This window comes from Centrocercus urophasianus, unplaced genomic scaffold (genome assembly GCF_019232065.1).
Source record: "Centrocercus urophasianus isolate 14NV4802_14NV808 unplaced genomic scaffold, USGS_Curo_1.0 seq_422, whole genome shotgun sequence".
Taxonomy (NCBI): Eukaryota; Metazoa; Chordata; class Aves; order Galliformes; family Phasianidae; genus Centrocercus; species Centrocercus urophasianus.
The window spans coordinates 2,174-28,148 of record NW_024885003.1 but is presented as its reverse complement, the minus strand read 5'-3'; the positions used below and the strand labels follow the sequence as shown (position 1 = coordinate 28,148).

The 25,975-nt window shown below is 46.9% G+C and overlaps 1 protein-coding gene across 1 annotated transcript; it reads right to left on the bottom strand.

Moving 5' to 3' along the window:
• Nucleotides 1-923: 923 nt before the first annotated feature.
• On the bottom strand, nucleotides 924-25,975 carry LOC122168474 (phospholipase D1-like). Its single transcript, XM_042833839.1, has 21 exons — nucleotides 25,931-25,975; nucleotides 25,182-25,240; nucleotides 24,435-24,527; nucleotides 22,215-22,367; nucleotides 21,810-21,959; nucleotides 21,213-21,296; nucleotides 19,993-20,074; nucleotides 18,605-18,715; nucleotides 17,386-17,592; nucleotides 16,568-16,784; nucleotides 14,833-14,961; nucleotides 14,461-14,579; nucleotides 14,193-14,306; nucleotides 10,274-10,384; nucleotides 10,035-10,123; nucleotides 8,723-8,836; nucleotides 8,163-8,212; nucleotides 7,114-7,248; nucleotides 6,132-6,285; nucleotides 5,424-5,538; nucleotides 924-5,129 (listed from the first exon to the last, which is right to left on the bottom strand). The coding sequence occupies exons 1-21, from the start codon at nucleotides 25,973-25,975 to the stop codon at nucleotides 4,905-4,907; spliced, it is 2,556 nt and encodes an 851-aa protein (XP_042689773.1). The 3' UTR covers nucleotides 924-4,904.

Here is a 25,975-nt window from a genome sequence, read left to right as displayed (position 1 = left end):
AAGAGATCACTCATCATTGATTCTGGGTATAAACTGTTTCCTTTGCAGAATAATTTCTTCTTTTTCGAGAACTTCCTTCCCCCTCTCCCCCCCTCCCAAATTAATTTCCATCTCAGCCACGAGCCTCAGCAGAAAGCCTTGCCATAATCATTTTGAGCGAAATATTCTGAGTAATCAATCAGAGCAGTGGAACCAATTTTGAAACTGTCACTTCTAATTTTTCCAATAAAACAAAAATTGAGCATTTCACTCACACTGCTGTTGGGTTTCAGGCTCTTACAGCCCAGGCTCCACTGCATCAGCACTACAGAGATGTACTCAATCGTCTGAAGAGCTGTGTAATTGTGGAGAAATAAAAACATTGACTTTTGGAGGAGAAACCTGGTTATTCACTAGTATGTGTATTTTTAACGGGCTAATGGATGGGGATGAAGCAGTGTGCCCAGTAAGAGCACCTGTGTGCCTGCACACGTGATACAGAAACCTAGGAAATAGAAGTTCAAATTTTCAGTTTGCAGGATTGCTTGGAAACGCCACTGCTTTATTCATCTTTTTTTCCCTGGAGGTCAGCAGCAATCTGCTTTTTGCTCTTTCAGTGCTGAATTTCCTCTACTGAAAGTTAAAAGGGAGAGCTGCAAGTTAATGCTGTTGTGGAGATGGACTATTTCTATCTACACTTTCCATAATACCTCAGGCTCATTAAAACAGGATTGTTTATTTCAAGAAGTCCAGTGTTCTCTTCCTGTGCAATCTACTTCAGCATATTCTCTCTCCTAGGAAAACCCCAACAACTCAGACCCACTCTTTTACTTTTGATGGCTCTGGGCCTTTTCCCACTCTGCACCCCATGACAGGTTGTGGCTACAGACACCACAACAAGCAGGAACGAGACCAAGCCAAGTGTTTCAGCACGCCATGCTCCGTTGTATTTTCAGTCCTTTAATACACCTTCATTTACCATACACAGAGTGGAGAGGAAAGCAATAATCAGCAGAAACAAGGGTACAAACTGGGTTCCAGCAGCCTTCACAGAAGGGATAGTGGGTGCTCACGGAGGCAGGGGTGTGGGACCTGCGCTCAACCCGCAGTGGGAGCTCTCACACAGGGGACAGGTTTCACCAGAGAGACGATACAGAAAAAAACATTCCAGGAACTGTGACTTTTGACAACGCTTTTCTCTTTTCCCGAGGGTCAGGAAAAAGTCAGTACATCAGAATTATTTACATCGAGGACGGAACAGCGGGAGGTTAAAAACAGAATAATCAAAGATACAAAAGTACAAGAAGAAAGCAGGCAGGAATAGAAAAAGAAAAACCCATACAGAATCACTGCATTCAGTGGTCTGATGTAGTCAGTGTGTGTTCCATTTGATTCACTGGCACAGCACGGTGCTCCTGGTTTCGCCCCCATCCTGCTCCCAGCAGGACCCCAGCTGTGCAGCAGGGAGTGCCTGCTGGGGACCGTTTGCAGAATGAGTTCCATAAAACACAAGCATGCATTGAAACATCCACTGCTCCTGCAGCATCTCTTCTGCTGGCAGTGCAGAGCAGCAATAGGGGACCAGGGCAGGGCAGTGGGACTGGTCTCCACACATTAGGAGGAAAAAGAAACATTCATTTAAAGGGCCATCCAGATATCTTCTCATGGACCATAGATGCAGCTGCTGGGTATAGACTGAAATCCCCAGGCAGTTCTAGCAACAAGTGCAAACCACTGCAATGATAACAACACACCAAGCCCGAGTCTGATTGTGCGTGGATTTAAGGAACAACGGCATTGTGCACCATCACTGTCAGCCTGGAAAAACCCACGCTGAGGACTTGCTAGCCTGGTGCCTCTGTGAACACAATGGCCAGCTGCAGACAAGTCAGAGCACAGATCTGTGCCTCCCAGCTGCAAGCTGAGACCAGCAACCAAAGCACTGGGTGTCTGACGTTCCTGTTAGCAACATTCTTAGCATGATGCCATCTTCTCCCTCAAGTTTTTAAACCAGGTGCCAATTCTACTGTGAAACGTTTATCCAGTCCAACATCCATACAACAATACACATACATTTTTAAATATTAGAATTTTTTCTAAAAATCATGAAGATACGATAAGGAGCGTGGGCTCCCGAAGTGGCATCTATTAAGGAATAAATTATAAAAGAAAAATAAAAAATAAGTGTCATACTTGGTTAAGCTGCGAAATAAAGCCTAAGCCTGGGAGAAACCTCTCCCCTTTCATTCAGTTCTAATGAGCAAACGTCACAAGAAACAGTGCATGTTTCCAGGCTTGCTAGTGCTTGAACCCACATCCCACGTTACAATATTGTACACCTGTGAGCAATCCTTTGCAGTTGGAAGGTCCGAAAAGCCAAACTGCTCTGGTACTAAGGCCTAAGAAGTAATGATTGTTCAGTTGCAGATATTGACTATCTCAAGGTCTTCAACCTCGCAGGGTTCTTAATATAAGAAATAAAGCTTCAGCTGTCTCTGAGCAGAGCCATATAGCCTGGGTATGGCCAGCTATGGTGCAGATGAGTGGAGTGTATAATGCTGCTCAGGTGTGCAGAGCTGTTTTCCACTAACACCAACAGCTATGAAGCCCCAATAGTTTGCTTCCACCTTAAGGACAATATAATTTAATGATTATAACTATCTTTGCTAATAAGAGAATGGGGACAGTAAGAGCACTTAGAAGCTGACAGCCTTACATTTCTTCAAGGTTCATGCATACAGGCGGTGGGGGTTGAGCCTTTTCAACTATGACTGCCAATCTCTGTGACTTGCAATGGCTCTGACAGGCTGTCATTGTTTGAAGTTAGCAGCTTTGTTCCAACTAAATCAGCTAAAAACATCTCAAGAGATAAAAGCTCTGAACCAGCACTGACATAGGATAACAAGACACCTTTGATCTCTTCTGATTGCCAACAGTTGATGCATGGCACCTTGCTCTGGCTCTGCGAGGCGGGGGGGACCCCAGGTTGATTTTTTTTTTTTTAAGGTTAAAAAACAAGAGAACAGAGTTATCTGCTAGCAGCACGCCAGCCAAAAGCATCAACGTCTTGGACCAAAGATTATCATGAAACTACTGCACATGCACTTGCACCTGGCTGATCAGACCACGAGTACACCAAACAGAACGGAGAAATTTGCAATTCCATCTACAAAGAGTGTAAAGCAAAGAGAACTGCAGGACATGGCTGAAATGTGATTTGCACAGGGAATGTTGGTGTTCACCTCTTGTGCAAGCAATGCTGTGCAGAGTGACCTGGTGCCTATTTACAGTTCTGAAAACAGAGCAAACAATCAGCTAGAAAGTGATGCCAGCCACATGGCTGGGAATAGGCAGAAGACCACTCCAATTCTTTTCCAGTTAAAAACAGGTGAGACTGTTGGAAGAGCTAAGAAAAGTAAAATGAAACTTGCTAATGAACTAAATTACAAAACAGATCACCTGGGCTTTTGACTTAGCAGCTTTGGGCATGCGGAGCAATGCAGGTCACACCACTGAGTCCCAGCCCTCATGCAGCAGAGGACCTCAGCCTTCCACCTCTGCAGCTCTTGCTGCGTGTCTCCTGCAGCATGTTTTTAGTGTTTGACACAGGAAGCTCCTCTCTCAAGGCTGCAGCTGGGGCTGGGCTTGAAATTAGGAGACACAGTTTGTTGTGGGACAGAGGATGGAACAGAAACTGGGCTAGCACCTACCAGACCACGTCCTAGCCCAGGAGCTGCACTGTTTTGCTCAAGGATGTTAGATCAAATTGCTGCTTCACTGCACTGTGAGATACAGAACAGCTTGGGAATGGAGTTTTCCTTGGAAGGATGTGTTTGGAACAACTGAGCTCAGGATCAAAACTGGCCTAAAAACAAAGAAGATCAGAGAATAGGTTTTACTGAATTCTCCCCTTTCCTTGTGTTTACCCCATCTACAGGGTGATGTGTCTGCTCAGTCTGAGCACAGCCTGCTCCACCTCTGGCTTCATGGCCTTTACCTCTTAAATAGGGAGCAAAAAAAGGAATAGAAATGTCTGCCTATAGAATGTGATATAATTGCATGAGTGAAGTGCACGGAGCATAGTGTTCAGTTTGGCTCATGCACGCTTACAAGTAGCTGTTCCCCATCACACTTAGTGCCTCATCTGCCTTCAGCTCCAGAGACATAAGGCTTTAGTTTAAAACTTGGACAAAGCTTTCACGTGCCTTTTAAACAAAGTGATGTGCTGTATTTCTGCAAAGGACAGAAAGCTGCCGATTGCCAGCACCTTCATCTCCATGGAGGCTGCCCTTTGCCAGCACCCACACAGCACCATGTTGCACATAGGAATGCTGATTGCTCTAGCCACAGGAAAAACAGTATTTTTCCTCCCCTAGAGGGGAGAAGAGACCAAACTACTGATTCCGACAACAGATTGTGTGTTTCCAACTAAGAGATGCAATATTCACACTTGGCAAGCAGTGATGGTTGGGCAGCACCTCCTGCAGTGACAGAGCTGCTCAAAGGGCTCTGATGGTGCCCAAGATGAGGTGAGGGTCTCTGCTGAGCCACCGCGTGGCCAGAGCCTGAGGAGGCTCCCACAGCACGTGTACAACCACAGCACACAGCTGGCAGTAGTAACAACAGCAGTTAGGATTTGTTCCCTGTCGTAGGAAGTGGCATGCATCCTCTAGGTGCTCAGAATGTGCTTTAAGAAGTAACTCCTTCAGAGCTGAAACTTCTTATTTGTCATGAATTCCGAGTCTTTCTGCTCCTCTCCTTTCTAGTGTTGATTTGCTTGAAGTTCCTCCACCAACATCCTTGAGAAAGGCACATTAGCTTGGTGGAGATCTTTCTTGCTTCCCTTTGCAATGAACAGCTTTCAGAAATCACATATTGTTCATTCAGAGAACCAAACTTTAAAATGTAAAGCAGCTTGCATCTCCTTAAGTCCAAACCTCCATGGGTACCATGGACTCCTTTGTTCCAACAGAGGGAAGCAAGTACTCTTCCTCCAGGAAACGGAAGGGGAATTGTACCAGAAACCCACGAATCTTTTTCAATTCTTCAGCTGCTTTCACAGGATCATCATTTGCTAATATTGGTTTGTTGATGAAATCACGCAGCTGGGCTAAGTTATTCACCTGGTCACTGGGAAGGCATCGGAACACCTGAGAGGAACAGAGGGAAGTGGCAAGTCAGCATGGGGAAATACAGTGAGGTGGATTTCATGAGAAAAATAAAAATACTGAACAGATATTCCTCTGGATGGCAGCAGTTTAAAAAACAGCTTGGAGACGGCCAACTAGAAGCAAGCACACTGGAGCGATGTGAGGATGCTCCAGTTTCTTGCTCCCAGCAATGGCATTTTAGTGATAATGTTCATTCATTCAGAACATCTGACCGACTCCAGGAGCTCACCCTGCTGCCCCAGCCCTCCCACCTGCAATAGGTCAAGGCATCACCTTATCAAAGATGGTGGCATTGCGAGCTGCCGTGGAGATCCACACCTCCTTAAAGAACCGTTCACAGACGGGATCCTGGTGGTCCGGATTGAGATCGGAGCCGCCGAGGACAACCCTGAGCCAAGAAGAGGAAGGGATCGATACCTGCTCAAGCCAAGTCCTGGCACTCCCACTCTTGGAAACACCAGGAAAGGTACCTGTCCCAAACACACAAGTCCCCAAGTGTCCCTGGGACTTGCCAAAAGGCAGAACGCCTTCCTGCTGCCACAATCCCTCAGCCTTACTGCTGCCTGATTTTCGCCCTTTCTTCTGCGCAGTAACTGTCCAGATGGGAAATAGGGGGGGTGAAGAAAGGAAAAGGAAAGAGGTCTTAATGAAAAACCAACTGTGTTGTCAGCCAGATGGTTACTCTGAGTGAACCAACTTTCATTAGAAAGAGACACCACCACCCAAAATTGAGACAGTATGAAAACAGTATCCAGAGGAAAACATCACTGTCTTATTTATCCTGGAGAATCCCCTGAGCAAAATGCTCTGTAAGTCAAGCTGCCAGCTGAGAACAGGGACAGCAGGAGGAAGACTAACTCTGGTAAGCAGCAGCCAAACTCTGGGCTAGAGCCAGGCCCAGCAGCGCTCAATCTGACACAGCAGCAGCTTGTTGGGTTTCTCAGCTTTTGAGCCTGAGCCTGCACGGTCCCCATGCCCTACCTGAAGCAGCGCAGCCGGAGGGACTGGGCGAATCGCCCAGCGCTGTACTCCTCCCCATCCATCACCGAGGGCACGGTCTCTGTGTCCTGCACAATGATGGCTACTTCGCTGTCCCGCTTGCCCAGCATGCTGCGGTCGTTGATGTTGGCAGAGCCTGAGAGGGAACGGGCAATGTCACATACGTGATAAAGCACAAACACAGCACCAAGGGAAAGGTCCCTCCTGGGAAGGTGGAGGGCTGGACTGAGTTAATCCTGATTATTTTTGAAAGGGGAGAAAGGTCAATGCTACTTCATGAGCATGGGAAGGCAAGCAGCACAAACCTCACCAGGAGCCATTTGAGGCAAGGGCTGAGCTGCTGCTCTGAGGGAGGGCAGAGTTTCGACTCTTGTAAAATCTGCTATGGAATTGTTCTCTTTGCTGATATAACAGATCAGAAAGGGCTTTGTTAAAGAAACAGGTTCCAATTCTGAGATTCTGTTGCGATGTGCAATTCAGAACCTGAAGTCTCTTGTCTTTGCTTCACACTCTCATAATAAATATGGTAACAGAGACGGATGAAATGCTCTCTCTTATTTGTTATAACCTATTTCCCCACTCCTAGGAAACAGAGCTGATAAATGACACATGTTGTCCAAACCATCCAAATTTCACGGCACATTCTGTTCTTTAAGGAACAGATGACAAGTCTCACAAGTCCTCCTGCTAGAGCCGAGCCTGATACAAGACAGATGGACAATATTCCCTGCACTGGGATTCTCATAACTGCTACACAGAGATTTAAAGCTGTTTTAAAAAAGCAAATTAAATGACAGCTTTCCAAACCCTTTTTTCCCTCCTACCTATCCTCCTGATGAATTTATGCATTTGTATTTTAACAGTGAAGTATTTCATAGGGAAGAACTCCCAGCACGGAGAAGCATGCAGCATCACAGCCCACACTGGGTGCAGGGCAGAAGCTAAGGGCAGAATCCCTGCTCACCAATTATGACCGTGTTGTCATCGGCAATCAGCAGCTTGCTGTGGACATAGATGAGCTCAGTGACCAGTTTTCCTTCCAACTCTGCATACGTTCGGAGCCCACAGAAGGAAATGTAATTGATCCACTTATCTCCAACTGAGAATGAAGAGAGAACAAAACCAATGGGCTGAGAAAAATAAGAAAAAATTCTCTTTACGTAAAGCCCCGTATGAACAGCACAGCTTACTTTAACATCTTGTGCTACAAAAGCACACAAGCAGGGATTTGAAGTGTGTTTATTTAAAAATGGACATTAAGGCCACCTGGGGGCTCTCTGCTCTGCTGCCTGCTCAGACATTCCACTTTGGTGAAAGGTGACCCAAATCCCCCTCTCACAGCAGGAAAATATTCCCAGCTTATATGGGAACCTTAAAAATCACCAGACCCCATGCTTGCCTTTCTGCAGAAAGGCTATAAGCAGGTGCTTTGCCCATGCATGGTACTGAAAACACGTCCCAGTGTCATTGCCTGCAGCACGGATTTGCGCAGAGCACCAGAACTAACAAGTGTTTGGGATTCCTCTCATGATTACAACACATGCAAGCAGCTGGAACTGTGCTGTGCTCCTCCCTGGGGTCCTTCCCTCCTCCAGAACAGGGCTGCATTCAGATGCAAGGCTGAAGGCAGCCAAGGCTCACACAACCTCTGGGTTGCTTGGAAGCTGCAGAGGCTGAGGTCGCTCATGATGCTTCAGCCCAAACCCGATCCCTTGGCTACACCAGCAAGAAGCGAGCTGTGTGCAGCCAGGAGCTGCAGATAGGGCCTTGCTGCCTAATGTTTTGCAGCAAGGCTTTTGGTATGCCTGTCCCCACTGTCTGGGGTTTGCACAGCAGTAGTTCTTCCAAGCGTAATGCAACTTGGAAAACGTGAGCTTCAGCTTATAGAATTGTAGGGGTTGGAAGGGACCTCCAGAGATCATCGAGTCCAACCCCCCTGCCAAAGCAGGTTCAAGATCCATCTGTCCAACAGCAGCATCTCATGGCCATGTAGGAAAGGAATACAGCTTTTACCTTCTGACTTCAGCTGGCTCAGGATTGAATTGTCTCCTCGGCACATGGTCCTGGAAAGCAGTTAAGCAGCTCTGAGTGCCACAGCAGCTCAAGGCAATAGCATACACTGAAGCAAGGTAAATTGCAAACACAGCTGCCTTTTAAATACCCCACGCAAACAGAAGAAACGTGTGCACATTTTCCCATACAAATGAAGAACTATCAAGAACTGCTCATTTCCTATTAAAAAAAAAAAAAAAATTATGCCACTCCATGTTTAAGATAAAATTCTTTACTCAGGGGGACACGAGGCCCTGGCACTACTGCCACAGAGCTGTGGGTGCCCATCCCTGGGGATGCTCAAGGTCATGGATGGATCCTGGTGGGGGTGTCACCAAACCTGTACCAGTCCCATGGCAGTGGTTGGGGCTGGGTGGGGCTGTAAGGTCCCTTCCAACTCAACTCAATCTGACTCTAGGACCTCCCTCTGCGGTGTGTGCCCTGCTCACAGCACAGCATTGCAGCTGAAGCAATGGGGTCTCATCATGGTGCAGATTTGGGTGGCCCCCAGCACACAGTACCTGTAGTTGAAGTGCATGATGGCCTGCAGCGCGTTGCCCCCCCCTGTCGAGATGTCACCCTCGAAGCCAGGCAGCAGTGGGATCACCACGTACACTCGGTAACGCTTGTTTTCCCTGCAACAACACATTTGAGGAAAATATCAGCCTGCAAGTCTTCCTGCTTGGCCTTCTGTTGGTTTCTGTCCACAAAGCCATTACACAAATTTGAAGGGAGCAAAGTATGAAATGTACTTCCAGGTTCAGATCTTCTCTACCTGCCATTGGCAGTTTATGCTCAGATTTTCTTTGCAGACTGTGTGGCACTGTGAAAGTTTGCACAGACCAAAGTCCCTTTGCAAGTGGTACAAAGCAGCTCTGCAGGCTCTGCTGTTGGGCACTACTACAGGCAGAAACCCAACATCTAATGAGAAGTGCCTGCTCCATTCTGACCTGAGGAAGTCAGAAATGCCAGAAAAGATGGGAAAAGCTCAGGGAACAAGCAGAACACTGGCCATTCAAAAAGGTAAATGGAGCTATAAAATTTTAGACAAAGAGGATCTGAGTTTATTTAATTTCCATCAGTGCTTCTCTACAGCTGTATGTGGAAAAATGGCACGTGAAAGAAAGTGTAAGAAGCTTTCTGGCCCAGCAACACAGAGATGCTCTTTTGTACTATGACATACACAGATCTTCAGGATAAGTTCCAAAAGATCAACATTAAGCAAGGATGCCCAAGATCAGAACAAAAAAACAAGCCTCTACCTATGGAACTCAAGTTAGCATGGGGTCAGGCATCTCATGTAAAAGGAGCATCTTGCAACTGGATTGTGTCCATCCCAGCACAAACCACAGCTCCTTGCAATGGGCTGTAAGTATTCTCCAGCACTTATCAGAAAGAGAGCCTCCATCAATAGCTGAACCCTGCAGTCAAATTCTCAAAATGTGTTTGCATCCTCAATTCAAAAGCAATCCTCTCTACAGATAGTTCAAACAAGCCAGGCATCCCAGTTTAACCTTTTCATCTATGAGCTTGTCCTCCCTACAGACCAGGACTGGCTGCCTATACACAAAGGTGGGACCTCTGGGAAGCAAGTTTTTCAAACAAATTACATCGTTAAATATACACACGCATCAGAGTAAGTCCAAAAAACCATTTCCTGGTAGCACAGAAACCACTGAAGAGTCTCACGGCTGTAAAAGCACGTAGATGTTTGACCACACAGGCGTTGCGAAGAAGAGCTACTGTACAGTCGTGTCCATTATGATATTATTTTGAAGCACGCTGCATAAATGCAGCTGGCAGACTGTGACTGCCTTGTTAAGAGGAGGTTACCTGTGAGCTTTGAGAATCCTCTGAGCAATCGCATCGCCAATCTTGTTCCAGACAACTTTGTCGTCAGCACAGCTAATAAAAAACTGGTTCTGCAGGAAGAGCAAGCACAACCACTGTCACATAATGCCAGACATGAGCAATAAAATAAAATAAAATACAAGCATGCTTTCTTGCAGATCAGTTCCTAAAAGACTGCCCTCCTGATGGCTGCCAGCCATGCCTCCCCTCGTTCCACTCACCTCGATGTAGATGTAGTGCTTGCTGTTCTCTATCACGCTGACATAGGCGCTGTGGATGGACTCCTCGTGGTACTTGATGCCAGCCGACCAGTCTGCAGCAGAACGGATCACCTGGAAGCACAGACCAACACTTTGCCTCTGCCCCAGCAGTGCTGCGTTGTCCGAGAGGCACTGCTGCCCTTCAGGATCAGACTAGGAAAGGCAGTAACTGCAACACTCCCCATTCATACTGCATTTGTAATAAGGGAAAAGGAGGCTCGAGAATAGCATTAATGCTTAGTAATGTTTTGATGGAAACTGCCCCGTCCCATTGCTGTTACTCTGCCAGCTGAGTAGCTCTACACCAATTCTTAGGAGCACAGAACTCTCATTCTTGCTCAAGTTCTTACAAGAAACTGTTTTTAAAACAACCTGACTTTCCAAGCTTTAAGAGTGCACACCCAATCAGCGACCTCTCCGGTAAAGCTGAGGTCTCCAGTGGGGTCAGTGCATTTTCCTACAGCTGGGCAGCATGTAATTACATGGCCAGCCTGATAATGCTGGCTACAGCCTTGTCATGTGCACCTGAGGTCATTTATTTCTTCAGCCAAATTCTTGCAAAAGTAAGAATTTGAGATGAGATGACTTTTAAGATTCATAGCAGTTCAACTGTCCAAACTTCTTTCTTTGCTTTTTATTTTTTTCCTGGATATCCACTTTTAAAGCAGATACTGCAAGATCCCCAGGGCACATTCTCTCCCTGCAAAAGAGCCAGACCCACACGAGAAACATCCTCTGCACAGCAACAGTCAGGGCATGCCCTGAGCAGCATTCTCCTGGGTGGAAATGTGGCTTTTAATTACACGCTGGTACTTGCTTGGGGAAAATTACTCTTGGTTAGCCTGTCTTTAAACACTGTCAAGACAAAAGCAGTGAAACAATAGCTGCAAGCATCACAAAAGAGCCATCATAGCAGCACATTAGTGCACTGACACACTGGACAAGAGGAAAATGCAATGGATCTGTGAAATGTGTGTCAGTAAGTGCACAAACCTGTCCTCTTTCAGGGGTCAACCTCATTTCTCCTGGAAATCCCTCCAGTGCATTTCTTTTCTTTCTCTCTGTCCAGCTAACGACAACCACCACCACCCAACAATCCTCTTCCAGACTCACAGCTTCCCAGAGTGCAGCCCACCTGCCCTTCCCTGTCATCCCGCTCCTCTCTGCCCTCTCCACACAGCACATGAAGCTGCCCACCGATAAAGGATTGTCACCGTGTCTCAGAGCAGCATCACAGCATCTCTCAAAAAGTTGGTGTTGTACACAACCTCGAATCCAGCTCTTCCACACCCCAGCCTGCATCCCAGTCCTTGGGGACCCACCTGGACATAACCACAACCCCCAGCAGTGTCTCTGCTGATGGAGGGCTACAAGGAAATCCCCTTTTGCATCAGCCTCATGCACAAGTTGCGCAAAGGGAGAGGGAAGAAGCAGCAATAGAAGATACTGGCTTGGAGGTAGGCACTGCAGCTTGGCCCTCCTCTAACTGAAGGCAGGTCATTTTCAGCCTGGATCAATTCAGAGGCCAGCACCAGTCACTGCATGGCTCCACAGCCATAGGAACAGGCAGGAGGAGACGTCTGTATTCACGAAGGGCAGCATCATACAGCTCCATCTCACCTCAGGCAATCTGTCCTGTCCTGACAGTGTGTTCTAAATGAACTGCTTTAAACCCAAACTCTTTTGCTACAGAGAAAAGGCCCCAGTGCCACCACCAAGAGCTGGCATCTCCATCCCCTCTCCCTCCTATCACAAGTCCCACAGACAGCAGCAGTGTGAAGTGCTCGGGCTCATCATCTTTGACTTCTCTCACCGACAAAAGAGTCGTAAATTTTATGCTTGCTAAGAGCTAATGCATAAATCCTGAACAATGCAGGCCCTCCTGCAGACTTCAAAGAGGCTTTAGTCATTGACAGAGCACTAAATCTTCATTGCATTTACATCATGGACCAGATATTGCCTCACCACACGTCTTCAGTAGTGCTGTCTTTGGCTGATAATCGCCAACTCTGGAATGGAAACAAACCAACACTGCCTTCGGCTTTCTGACTTTTGCAAAATCCATGTGCAACTGCATTGCCACGGCAAGCAGAGACCAGAAGTTCAAATGAGAGTAGACTAAGTTGTGCCTGACCACCCCTACAGCTGATCCAAGCATTCTCCCTCCCAGCCTGCACCCCCACATTTGCTTCTTATGCACACATTGCTCATGCCCTGTTCACCCTGCCTTCTTCCGAACCCTCCCTAAAATGCACTCTTCTGCTCCCCTCTGACTAAGCAGAGCAAAGCCAGACAGTACAATGAGGTCAGAATGTGTTGATGACAGGTCAGTGGCTCGGACCAGCAATCCCCACGGACCCTTTGTGCTGTCTCTGCCTCTGATCTGCCCACAATTGAAGACAGATTTGCAAACAAGCTCAGAAACAAGCAAAATGTCAGCCAGATTTTTGACAATCATTTCATGCCCAGGGACACTGGACAGCGATTCCTGCTCTGACATTGCTCACATAGTCCCCGAGCAGCACTGAGGTGGAATCACACAGGCTTGGCTGGTGTCCCAGCAAAGAATTCGGTATCAGGACCCTGACAGAGCTCTAAAAGCTGCAACTGAGCATCAATTAGAAATGAGAGAGGTATTTTGAATGAATAATTCACAAGGCAAACCCAGCTTACAGCTTGGTGATCACTAGAGCTTAACCTTTTCTTTTCTACAGCAAAGCCCATCATTCAAGGCTGAGCTTTACCTCATGGTTAGTGTGTGCTCTTGGGAAGCAAGCCCCCACACCTCCATGAGAGCAGAGTTTCCAAATAAGCCAGTGTCATGGACTGAGCTGGGGAGGCATTTCCAGCCACACAGAAGCACAGCGGTGCCTGGAGCGAGACCATTTCTCAAGAAGCCACAAGCAACGTTTTGGCACTTGACGTAAAATGCCCAAACCCATCTGCGTGACACAGGGCTGTCACACAGCCCATGCTGCCCACCCCTCACCACATGGCCAGGCACAGACAATGCCCGGCAGCCCACAAACCCAGACGAATGCTTCTTGCTCCACGAAGCATCCCCAGGCACTGCTGTCATCTGGGTGGACTGCTCCTTTTGAAAAGCGAGTTCATGGATGTTTCCTGGTTTGGGTCTCATCCCTCTTATTTCCACACGTCTTTTGTTCTCAGAGACACCCTCTTGACTTGCTGCTTCAGCATAGCTACTTTGACTTCGTGTTCTTTAATAAGTCCATGCTTCTGCTGGTTAACACTTGCATTCAATATATACACTAAATGTGGCTAACAGTGTTTTAAATACATTTAAATACATTTAAATACATTTTTGCAATCATGAGGATGATGGTCAGAAACAAAACTGTTAGCAGAGCGTGCAGCAGTGCAGAGGATCCACAGGTCCGAAGATGAAGACCCACACATAAAATTTAACACAGAAAGCAAAAGTCGCAAGACTGCTCCTAACATGGGGCTTCAAATGGCCACTGCCCATCTGCACAGGACTTCCATGGCTGGGGGGATAACTGAGAATATCAGCAACAGACACTGTGTGTCCAACACCAACCCACCAGCCTACCTAGAGCACAAACCCAAATGATGGGCATTAGAGAAAGAGCAGCAGAATAAACAAAAAACAATGCACTATACAAAGCTGTGGTGCACCCAAAACTGCTCAGTCCCCTTATCTCCAAAGCTGGAGGTAACAACTAATCCATCATTTTATTGCAGTTGAGGAATTGATCAGCTGTGCTACAAATGATAAATATAACATGAAAAAACTTCTACTTAAATTAAGTCCTACAGAGAGTTTGTAGTGACAATTCCTTCCAGAAAGATGAAAAATGCTCTTAGGAGAGCTCAATTAGAAGTCCATTGCACTCACCTGCACTGTGGCATGAACAGCATCAGGCACCTGATACTTCAACTCGTTAGCAGTTTGCTGAGATTTTGGCAACAGGAATGGGTAGGACAGGGAACGGTATTTGGGCTTCATGATCTGCCCCAGGGAAATAAAGAAAAAAAAGCCCTTGAGGAGACTGAAACAGAGCAGTGTAAAACAAAAAATAAGAAAGCACATCTGTGGAGGGCACACAGATAAAGCACGTGTGCACATCCACTCTCTGTGCCCCCACAGCAGTGCTCCTACTCACCTTGGTGAAGTTCCAGCGCTGGATGAAGTGCCGGGCCACATCGCGTGCTGCTTTGCCATGCACCACAGAGGAGATGTCATGCCAGGGCATCCTAGGGGTGGTGTATCTGTCAATGAAGTCTGGGGGACAGGAAAGCACATTTGGACCTCTTCAGACTAAGGAGGCAAACAAGGAAAATTGCAGCATCCTCATCCTCACACAGAGCTTACTGTGACATGGCACCAAGGGCAATGCAGGCTGACTGCCCCCACAAATCCATGGACCATGCATGACAGGAGAGTTGGCCCAAGACCATTCAGAAGGCATTTGCTGCTTCTTCCTAACAGCCAAACCAAAGCAGTTTCAGAACTTCCAGTGATAGAAGACACTTACCAGCAAAAGGTTTGTCAAGCTGAACCCAGTCTTTGAAGACAAAGTTGCAATAGTCTTTCCCATGCCAGAACCTGGTTTCCCCGAGCAGCTCTCCCACACCTGTCTTCAAGCTGCGAATGGATCCTTTATCTGTCACAGCAAAGAAAATAAAAAAAACACGTGCTCCAAAGTCAGGACTGTCCATTGCACAGCATTGGTGAGAGGCTCATTGCCATGCAACAGCATTGGTAGGACTTGCCAGTCCTGCTCAGCTGAAGCTGTTTTCTCCCTAGTCTTTCTGTTAGTGTTTCTTCATCTCTATCTAAATACGTTATACAATCAGGATAGGTTTTATGTATACATTATTTTGTTACGGAAATAAAATGCTGAATTCTCCCTATACTGGACTAAAAAATTATTCCAGAATTGCTTCTTTCACTTTAATGTTATCACGTGGGAGCCCACTGACTTCAATGGCTATGTGTAGAAGAAAGAATATCAATTATATCATCCACGTAATATGCCTTACAGTACTGAATCCAACTTCTCTGCTAGAGGGGTTATGATTTTGACTCTACTGTGATGTAAACTAGCCTTTATTAGCTAAAACGAAATTATTTGAAAGTTTATGTTTCCAATTGAAATACTGTGGTTTGCTTTATTTGTTGTTCTTGGTTGGGTTTATTGTTTTGTTTTCCAAATAACAATGCTATCTTTTGATACGATTTTACCAAAACTCAGCATCCCAGATGCAAAACTCAGCACCTCAGATGAGGTGCTGCATTTGCACAGCCCTTTCAACAGCATCTTTTGCCATCAGTCAGAGATGAGAACAGCTCAGTGCACCTAACTGCCCAACTCCTTTCGGATTCACTGTGGAGGTGAAGGAACATTCCCAGATAGGACTTTCAACTCTGAATTAAATTTGATTGACTCGTAAAAGGGTTAAAGGAAGTCAAGATGCTCCATTTATGACAAAAATTCTGCTGCACTTCTCCCCACTCCAGTCTGGTGACACTTTATGTGACAGGAGTTCAAATGAAACATCAATCTGCTGAAACTACAAGCGACAGTACATAAAGAGCTGATTCCAGACCTAGCTGGTTTGAAACTAAACAGATTGTGATGCCTTTGCTGCATCAATATACATCCTGAGCTGACTGCAATTGGCCCAGCTATGCTCCAGCCAGAGAAAGGAGAAAGCTCTGCTGGGAGATTTCAGGAAGAACTCCATGCCAGAAAGAACAACATGCTGACCCCTGTACCTTTTGGCTTGGAAGTCACATTTTGCGTGGGGAATTAAAAGCCGTATTCAAATATCTGGCTGTCAAGCAGGAATGATTCAATTTAAGTGAACTGGTTTGAATCTATGTAACACAAGCCTATAGGGGGGATAGTCATATGCAGAAATTGTTTCACCTATTGTAACAAATACAAGTTGAAAAACAGACCCAGCTCTCCCATGCAGGAACAGAAGTTTTCCCACATCGTAAGCACTAGGCACCACGTCATCTGACAATCGCTAATTAACTAAATGCAAATCCACTTGTAACTGCTCCTGTGTACTTTGCAGTAACACAGATTTACATGTTGTCTAAACATAATTATTATTCAGATAGTTATGGAATTAATCAGCTCTTCTTTACAAAGAGCACGCTACCCAGAAATCAGTGAATCTGCACGCACACACACCTCCCACCTCCACACAGCCTATGTGTGTCGTCTGGACATAGCTGGGATGAAGCACATTACTTACTTGATTCACTGTCTATGCTGCTGACGCTGTCAGCATGGTGCATGCCGTGTCTGTGGAGATGCTTGTAAATAGTGAACCTTGAAAACTTCCTGGGTTTTCCTATCCCTTTCATTTTTGATACGTCTGGGACATCATCAGCATTCTTCTGGAACAAATGGGTTTCTGGGGATGAAGTTTGAGACTGCAGGGCACTGTGTTCAGACGACTCTGCTGCAGACTGGAAAGACACAGGACGTGGCTGCATGTATGAACACTTTCTTCTTTAATTACAGGAAAATCCATTGATGATAGCTAGCAGTACGTTGTTCAACCAGTCAGCAATTTACTCCAGATTACTATTCTCCACGTAATTCTCACATGCTGACACCTCTTCACACTGTTTTAGAGCTATCTGGTTGCATGTTGCCCCAGGTTAGCAGAAAAACTTGGCAAGCTATGCATGTGCTCAGGGCCCGAGCATCCAGAAGATGAGAGCTCTCCAAGTGCCTTATGTACACTTGTAACTAAGTTTATTAAGAACACAGCCTGCAAATTGTGACCGCTACTCCAACCTTGAGGGAAACCCAACTGCCTACCTCCATGCCCTAGCAGGGGCTGGACAGGACCTAGCCTTAAAGAGTCATTTAATGCTCATATCCTTCTTCCCATTCCTATTCATGGTTGGGCTTCATGATCTTAGGTCTTTTCCAACCTTAATGATTCTACGAGTCCTCCTTCAGCCTCCTGTACCCAACCCTGCAAAGCGGACACAGCTTGTTCGTCCCTCCTGCAAACTCAACAGACAGACATCCAACACAGCCACCATTCAGCCCACTTACTGCCAGGTTGGCCGTTGACACTGACTTGACAGCCCCCATTCGCTTCACGCTGCCCACGTCGGTCAGACGATGCTCGTCGTCATCCCACCTGCCGTATGCCAAGTCGATGCCACCCACAAAGGCCACCGACTGGTCCACGATGACGAGCTTCTCATGGTGAGCCCAGAGGTACACGGAGGAGGACACGTGGTCCGGGTGTCGCATCACCTGAGGACAGAACCCCACACAGAGAGCTGTGATTACTGCAAGGGACTTGCTGCCGTTGGGGTAAGCCATGTTTCAACAGCATAGCTGCATTCCTATGAGGATCTAAAGAACTTGATCTGAAAGAAAACAACATATTGGTGATCTGACTCACTTCTTTGGTTGTTGTCACTACACAGAGAAATGGGAAGTTGTTTCGTTGGTTTTTTTTAAACCATCAAGTTGTCTGACATTTGTTTATGACATACTCTTGACATTTGTTTATGACAAAGTCACTTCTCTATCTAAGCACACAGTACACAGTTTGAGCTTTAATGTCAGGAGAACCGTAAGGCTGACTTCCTGTGGCTTTACCTGCAGAGCCTGTAGGCAGCCAGTGCCCACCTTCCAGTGACACCAGCCCTTCTCTGGTGGGTAAGGTAATAGGGAATGAATGTTTCATTACTACAGCTGATCAAGTGATCGTAAATCTATCATTTTAGCAGCTTGTTCATCACTTATTAAAACACATATGTCTCTAATTTCAAGGTACTGGATCTTGCCTTGGCTACTGGCTCACAATCCACAATTCATTTTCTGCTCTGTGGCGGAGCAGCAGCATAACAGCACATAACAGTGCAATGATGTTCATTTATGACAGCAATGTAAACATCCAGTGTTGACTCTCATCATCAATGTAGGAACAGAAACGCTGATGAAACAACATTCTCTAACTGTAATTTTCCATTTGACGTAGCCCCATTAACTCGTCACCTGAAATAAGTTTCATATGAATTAGAGGAATAGCTGCTTTGGCAATTCTAAATTAAGCAATTTATGTTCAGTTATAACCTAAAGAAATGAAGTTTCCACGCACAGAAGTGGTAACCACACTATGGGTATGTCTTCACACATTATGTCCACAGTGGACGCAGCGTGGAGCCTCTGCTCTTCTATTTCACACCCAAATACACAGAGGGTCAACACCAGCAAAAGAAGCCAAATGCCCTTTGCACGACCGCCTGCACTCAGTTACCTTGATGTTTGGATGGAGATGCATGAGCGTCCGCTTGCTATATTCACTGTTGATCCCTAAGGCCAGCTCCACCTCTTTGTACAGTATTACAAAAATTCGCACACCTTGTTGCTGTCAGAAAGAAACACATAGGAATTTCAGTGAATACCTCCCTGAGGTTTGCCTACGGTTAGCAGCACGTGCAGGACAGTAGCAGTGCCTCCATACAGACATCTCTCCCAAAGCAGATGCACCGGAGTGAATGCCAGCAAGGTGCTTCTGCTGGTAGAGCCAGAAGCTCTTTCTACTGAGAGCAGACTTAGGCAGTCTCCATATTGCAGATGATGTTTTGCTCTGCAAGAGAGCACTGCAGATGCATTCCAGCCAGCCTTATCCCCAGCCGGACCACAGCTGCCAAAGCCAAGGAATGCCACAAGTGAGGGCAGGTAAGTATTTCCAGGAGCTGACCTTGAAACACTCCTCACTTATACAAGGTATTTATAGCCACAGGAAAATCCATGCCGTCATGGCAAACAAAGCCAATTTCTTCCAGTGAGCATGCCCTGTGGCCACATTCCATTTGCCAAAAGGATGAGTCTATCCAAATCTCAATCAAAGTCAGGCACAAAACCCTCACAGTTCTAGGGATGCGGCATGGGTGAGGGCTGTGGAGATGAGTGGACTGGGAGGGGATGGAATCAAAGTGAATCTGAGCACATCCACCTGGATTCCTGCCCTTTTACACAGCGATGCTCAGCACTTCCCTGGCTGCACCTCCCATCCTGACTAACGTGAGGCAAAGCACCAGTTCCAGCAGAGCCATTGCCACAGGCAAGGGGGCAAGGGGAACTCAGCCTGTGCTCACACAATCCTCACTCTGATCTTTTTTTTCTGCCAGTATCTCACAGCTCTGCACAAAGAAAGGAGTGCGAGCACACACAGCGTCACACAGGAGTCTTCAGAGGGAGTGCCAGGACAGGCAAAGGTCAGCAGCAGGTCTCACCCGCTCCACCAGGAAGATCAGGAGAGATGAAAGCAGAAGAAAAAAGCCATATCAAGAACTCCAGCTTATAGAAGCATTTGCTTACTGTACACAAGCATTTATTAGCTTGGATAACACAGCAATGCAAACAGGAGTGACTGAGTCACATTTATCACCTCCTCCTTCAGAAGCTCAACACCACAGCCCAGCTCTGGGGAACAGCATGCCGTTGGTGTTGGCACTCTTTTTCTACACAACCACTACTCATCCTGAGCCACACGTTATGCTGAAGCCCTTTCCCAATGGCAGTTCTCTGCAGCAATGCACCAAGATCATCGTGGCCACAACCTCCACCTGAAGGGCCACAGCATGACCCTGCAGCCACAGGGATTGCCGTGCAGAGGGGCAGAAGCTGGAGCTCACTTACAGCTTTCCGCTTGAGAATGCAGTCCAGCCGCCAGCGATTCCCTTCAACAACGGGCCGCTTCATGAAGATTTCTGGGCTCAGCCTAAGGAAATAAAGGGGGAGAAGAACACAGTGCATGTAGCGTGCAAACAGAGCATTGGCCTAAATGATCAGCTCAGTAAGCAAAGAAATCAGGAAGTGTGATTTCAGCTCTCCAGGAGCGTATGGCAGCATGAGAAGCACAGATTTGGGCTGAATTTTCCATTCTGCCTTAAGACAAAGCAAGGTGATACTGCAGTGGGACATTTTAGTGACTCATAGCTTTAAGGGTCACAAGGAAGAGTTAAGCTTTTGTATCTAAATCCTGCAAAGTGAGGCAACAGAATTTCTGTCCTTTACTTTCATACAGAACAGAGGAACTTGTGCTTGACTAATGCATCTTGCTACATCCTAAAACCATGCTTCTCACTACAGCTTTTTTTTTTTAATCTTCAATTCCAATTTTCAGGTAAGTTTTGCAGTTCCACAGCATGTTACTAATTGACTGTTGCCAAATAAAATGTTAAAAAACAAAGGGCCTGAAACACAATAATCTTGCGCTACTACCTGGTGTTGCACATGGAGCAACAAGAGCATTGGGTTTATCTGTGGCCATGTCAGGAAGCAGGCTTGCATTTGTCAATGCCACCATTACATTTAGTTTTCTCATAATAATTGCTGCCTCAGAATTGAACCCTCCACTTCCTACCAGCAGTAGGTAAGTACTAGGAGGCTCTTCTTACAGATGATGATGTGCCCAACATCGGAGAGGATGGCAGCCTGCCCCACTGCCTCTTCCCAAGCTCCTGTGCACATGACCTGGGAAGAGCACGGCCTAAATCTGTGGTATCTGAGTGTCCATGGTCCCTTACATCCTGCCAAACACTCCTGTCCCTTGGCTATACAGCATTTTATGCTCCCAACAAAGCAACTCAAACACTTTGCAATTCAGGTGGTGCCTTCATGCAGTTTCAGGCTTCTCCTTGGAAGGAGACAACCGAGCAGATGATTTCAATCATGTGCTTTTGCTGCCAACCCTCCTGAAAAGGCCTTTGAGTCCAACACAACGATGTTTGGGTGCGCTGCCAAACCATCTGGCAGCACGGTGAGCTGCCATAATGTACAGCCTCCAAACACTGCGGCATTGTCAGAAATGCCCCAAGGGTGACAGCTGGTCAAAACCCAAGTATGCAAGTACGAACCACCAATCTGTGATGAAAATTTCTTCTTTAGCAGCTTCCATGGCATTCGCAACATCTTCAAAGTACCACTTAGCATTTACATACCTGCAAAACCAAACAAAGTGGATTTCTTTTTCCTCCCCGTTCATCAAACAAGAAGTTCACAGTGAAAGACCAACAGATTCAGTGCTAACATTACTTATGTTTTCTTCTTAAAACAAAGCATAAACCTCATTTCAAGAATTAGGACAACACATAGTAGGAATTTCATGCTGCTATTAGCAGCTTAACAAAACAGCATAAGAAGAGATCACCGAGTGCCACTCGGTACTTCTGCCAACCACACGCCATATCCTTGGGCTTCACTTGACGTGAGAGCTGTTTTGGCTCTCAGGAAAGGATGGTGTAAGTGTATTAGCTTGGCTTTATGAAAACCATTTGAGCAGCAGGAGCTGTGAGATGGGACCTGATGGATGCCAGCAGAGGGGCACAGGAAAACCAATCTGCAGCACTGCTGCTCTAGGAGGAAGCTCTGGAGGAGGAAGCAGCCAGAGGAAGGCATTCTCATTAGCACGTGCACTAACATGGGTTTATATCCCCCAAATCCCCCCAGCTCACCACTTGGCCAGTGTGTTCTCCTGCACGGCCGCGTACGACCCAAAGCGGTGCTCGGTGAGGAAGTCCTTGCCGTGTTTCCGAACAAACTCATCTATTCCCTGCCTCCACCACTGGGCATGCCTGTAGCTGGTGCACTTCAGAATCAGTGACCTGTAAGAGAGAAACACAGGGCACAGTGCTTTCGCTGGGCTGCTTCTCCCTGTCTGCATGTTGCTAGATGCACCTCTGTCAGTCATGTTTTATTAATGCTACAAGTAAGGAGCAGCGAGAGTCTTTGCTTTGTTGGTTTGTTTGCAAAGAAATACATCAGCATTGCCCTGACAATAATAATAAGAAAGATACCACTGACTCCTTAAAAATAATAAAAGCAAAGAAAAAGCGTCTAGCTAAGCCTGGATTTCTTACCTAGAGAGATTGTCTATCTGCAAGCCGTACTTTGTTTCTGTTTCTTTCTGGCCTATCTTGATGCTGAATTCCTTATCCACCAACAGGACGAAGGAAATGGCCCCTGAGTCCGGCTTCATGTAGAGCAGGAAGGAGTCCTTCACCACCAGCCACCTGTGGGGCACAGGAGCTTGGCATCACATCCCTCAAACACTGCCAGAAAACCCCAGTAACGTGAGAAGGCTTTCCAAACAAGTGTGCACTGCTCACCAGGGGAAGGAAAGCATTTAACCAAAAGTAGTCGTTAGGAGAGCAGAAAAGCCCAAGAGCTCATTTTAAGAACTTAGGTCATAAGTCTGAATCCAATAAAAGACATCCACAGCAACTTGCATGCTACTTTTTATAGAGGTCTTTGGAGAGACAGCATCTCACATTACAAAACCAGTGAGACAAACATCCCAGCCAGGTGAAGGGAGCATTCCTTTTAACCCAGATCTCCATTCAGGCTGTGTGCCCCACCTATAAGCGATACTGGAACTGCCTGACATCTCCAAAATGAATTATCACAGAATCATTAAGGCTGGAAAAGACCTCCAAGATCCCCAAGCCCAACCCCAGCCCATCCCTCCATACCCACTGCCCATGCCTCTCAGTGCCACATCCCCATGGCAGCAGAACACCTCCAGGTACCCTGCACCGCTCCCTGGGCAGCTGTGCTAATGCCTCACCTTGCTTTTGAAGCTAGCACCACTTTTGCTCCTATCAGAATGTGCGAACAAGGCATTTTGGACAGCATTTATTGCCAAGCAACAGGCACTCTGCTAGAAACACATGATGAAAGATGACCTGCAGGTTTTATATAAATACCACAGCCTGAAGGCAACTCTGGGAAAAATATGCTTTTGCTGCAAATGGCATTTCTAATTTTTCTCCCCGTGCCGTGTAGCTGGGGTAACCGGCCCCCTCTGTCCCACACAGGTCTCCATCACGAGACCTCCGCCTAATTCTTGTGCAAATGCAGAAACACACACAGCAACGGAATGCACCGCAAAAACGTGCGAGTTCTGCTACCCTTAGTAACAGCCCCAGCTCCCCTGATACTTCCAAATCCCATTATTTTCCTTTCCTTTCAGCTCCACGAGATGACCAAGCCTCACCCTCTGTTTGGTGCCAAAATACCCTCCCTTCCTCTCCCCAGAGGCCCATAATCCCATTCCCAAGCACCCCTGCTGGGTACGGTTTCCAATATGTGCACCTCTCATTTCCTCAGGCAGCTCTCCGTGCCTGAGGACCCACCCACCTTCACGGTGCCACCCTGTAATCATCCTCCATGTCCCCTTCCATAGACCCACGGCCATAACATCCCCAACCAGCTATAACAGAGGAAACTAATTTGGGGTATGGAAAACCCAACACCTGCAGCAAAGCAGATTATGACCCAAAGAGACAAAAGAGAGAAATTTAGCAAGAGAGAAGAACAAGGATGGGTGGTGCAGGCTGGTGACGAAAAACTTGCAAAGCTGTAAGAAATAGGCAGTTCGGTTTTACAGTGCTTCCAACACATTTTGAAAAGCGATTGCAAAGCTGAGTCTTGGAGCATGCTGCCATCCTGGCATTTAAGGGGGAGAAAAACAGCCAAAACTACACCTTCACACTACTGCGAGAAGATAGGGAAGAAATAAATTATGGGGCATGCTGCCTATTTCAGTACTTTCCTCCTTTTATCCAACAAGACCTAGAGGATTTATTTGAGAATGCTTCTCTATTTGTGAAATACATGAAATTATTTGTAGAAGCCAGAAATAAATGTAAGTTCTTCCTACAATCATCTGTAGGATTTTAACAAATCCTCCCTGGCAGTATTAGTGCATGTAATGATTTGACCTGGAAGGTCATCTCCTTGTGAAATCACTATGGATAACTCCTGTAAAACTGTTTGAAGTAATGCTGGCAACACTACAAAGAAACAGAACACCTCCACAAGAACACAGCAACTTTTAAGATCATAGAATCACAGAACTGTAGAATGGCGTGGGTTAGAAGGGATCTCAAAGACCACCTTCTCCAAGTTCCAGCCCACTGCTGCAGGCAGGGTTCCCAACCATTAAGACAGGCAGTAGACCAGGCTGCCCAGGGCCCCGTGCAACCTGGCACTGAACACCTCCAGGGATGGGGAAACTTCCAGGCAAGGGGAGCAGCAAAGCACAGGAGAGGAGCCCTCAGCTCTGCACCCCTCAGTACCTCTTGGACCAGCGGTAGCACATCCTGCCCTGGCCACAGCAGTTCAGGCCAGGTATGCGGTGGCCCCCGGAGCGTTTCATCACCAGCCCTTCCCTGCAAAGACACAAATGTGGTCAGGACAGGTGACAGGGCTCACCCTGGGTGCCCTCCATGCTGCTTCGGAGCCCACCCAAAGGATGGTTCCTGGCACCTCCAGCCTGGCCCGAACGGCCCTGCACCACTGCCCCAAAGGCCAGAAGAAGGGCAAAAACATCTCCCTAAAGGAAGCAGTGCAGATTTAAAAAACAAAAGGCCCCATTTCATGCAATCATAGGATCATTAAGGTTGGAACAGACCTCTAAACCCACCAACCCCAACCCATCCCACCAAGCCCACTGCCCCTCAGTGTCATATCTCCACAGCTCTGGAACACCTCCAGGGATGGTGCCTCCACCACTTTCCAGTGTTTCACAGCACAGGCACACAAACATGCAGGCAGACATGTTGTAGGGAGGGGAGGAAAACAACCCCATAACCCAGCTGGTGAGCTGCAGCCCACGTCTTGCAAAGCAGCCCACATTGAGGCTATTTCCCAAAGTGGCAGCACTTCTTTCTGAACACTGATGCATTTTTATATCCATATGGTAAAATATTCCCCAGTCAGTTGTTAGTGAGGAGGGAAAACAATGAATGTGAACACTATAAAGCCATGTTCTTGGTGAATTGTACCTTACAAAAGGAAAAAAAAAAAAACAGCTCACAACTCACATGCCCTTTGGTCCCAGGTCGTGGATGAATGACAGCTGACTTACTCCAATGAACTCCATCTGGGGAAAGACACAAAACAGTTTTGCTTCACCCTGTCACCAAGAGAGAACCTACAGAGGAGCCTAAGCAAAAATCACCACCGTAACTTCAGTATCCTCAGGAAGAGCACAGGAAAACTGCAAAGAGAATGAGCATTCATCCCTGGGGCTGGAAGCCCCCAGTTGGTTTCCAATCCCCTAAATACCACCACCACACACCATTTCGGGGCTCAGCTCCTCAAACAAAGACCTCAACAGAGCACTCTTGCTCAGCCTTCACTCCATCACATCATGGCCTCATCCACCCCCAAACATGCACAACGAAGGTGTGGTGGGGCAGGAGGAGAGTGAAACAGAGTATGATTGAACAGTGTTCAGCGTGTTCTCCACTTCTGCTGATCTGGGCGGCCCAGGATGAGCCCCAGCTCCCATCACCAGGTGCATCAGCAAACCTCAGATTTGAGTCACCTGCCTCCACCCGGCTCCTTCTGCTTCAGCAGGGAGAATGCTGAACGGATTCAGCAGAGGAATGCAAAGATAAGTAAAGCTGGTGAGAAAGCGCAGCATGACTACATTCAACTCTAAAAATAGGACACCCTGAGATTTGGAGCAAGCTGGCTTTTCTTGGCACAGTGGGACGCCCCTGCCTGTCTGCTAGCTGCTGGCCCTGGCCCTGCAGTGGACAGAAGTCTCCAGGCATGCTAAGCTTACTGATATCCCAACACCCATGGAGGCCTTCCAAGGTCCCTCCGCCAT

Excerpts from the sequence above, each read along its gene's own strand:
- LOC122168474 (XM_042833839.1), bottom strand. The coding sequence starts at position 25,975 with ATGGCGGAGGGACCTTGGAAGGCCTCCATGGGTGTTGGGATATCA. Across the intron at positions 25,241-25,930 it reads CCATGGGTGTTGGGATATCA|ATGGAGTTCATTGGAGTAAG; the intron begins GTAAGCTTAGCA and ends GTCTTTCCCCAG. Across the intron at positions 6,286-7,113 it reads TGACAACACGGTCATAATTG|GCTCTGCCAACATCAACGAC; the intron begins GTGAGCAGGGAT and ends GTTCCCTCTCAG.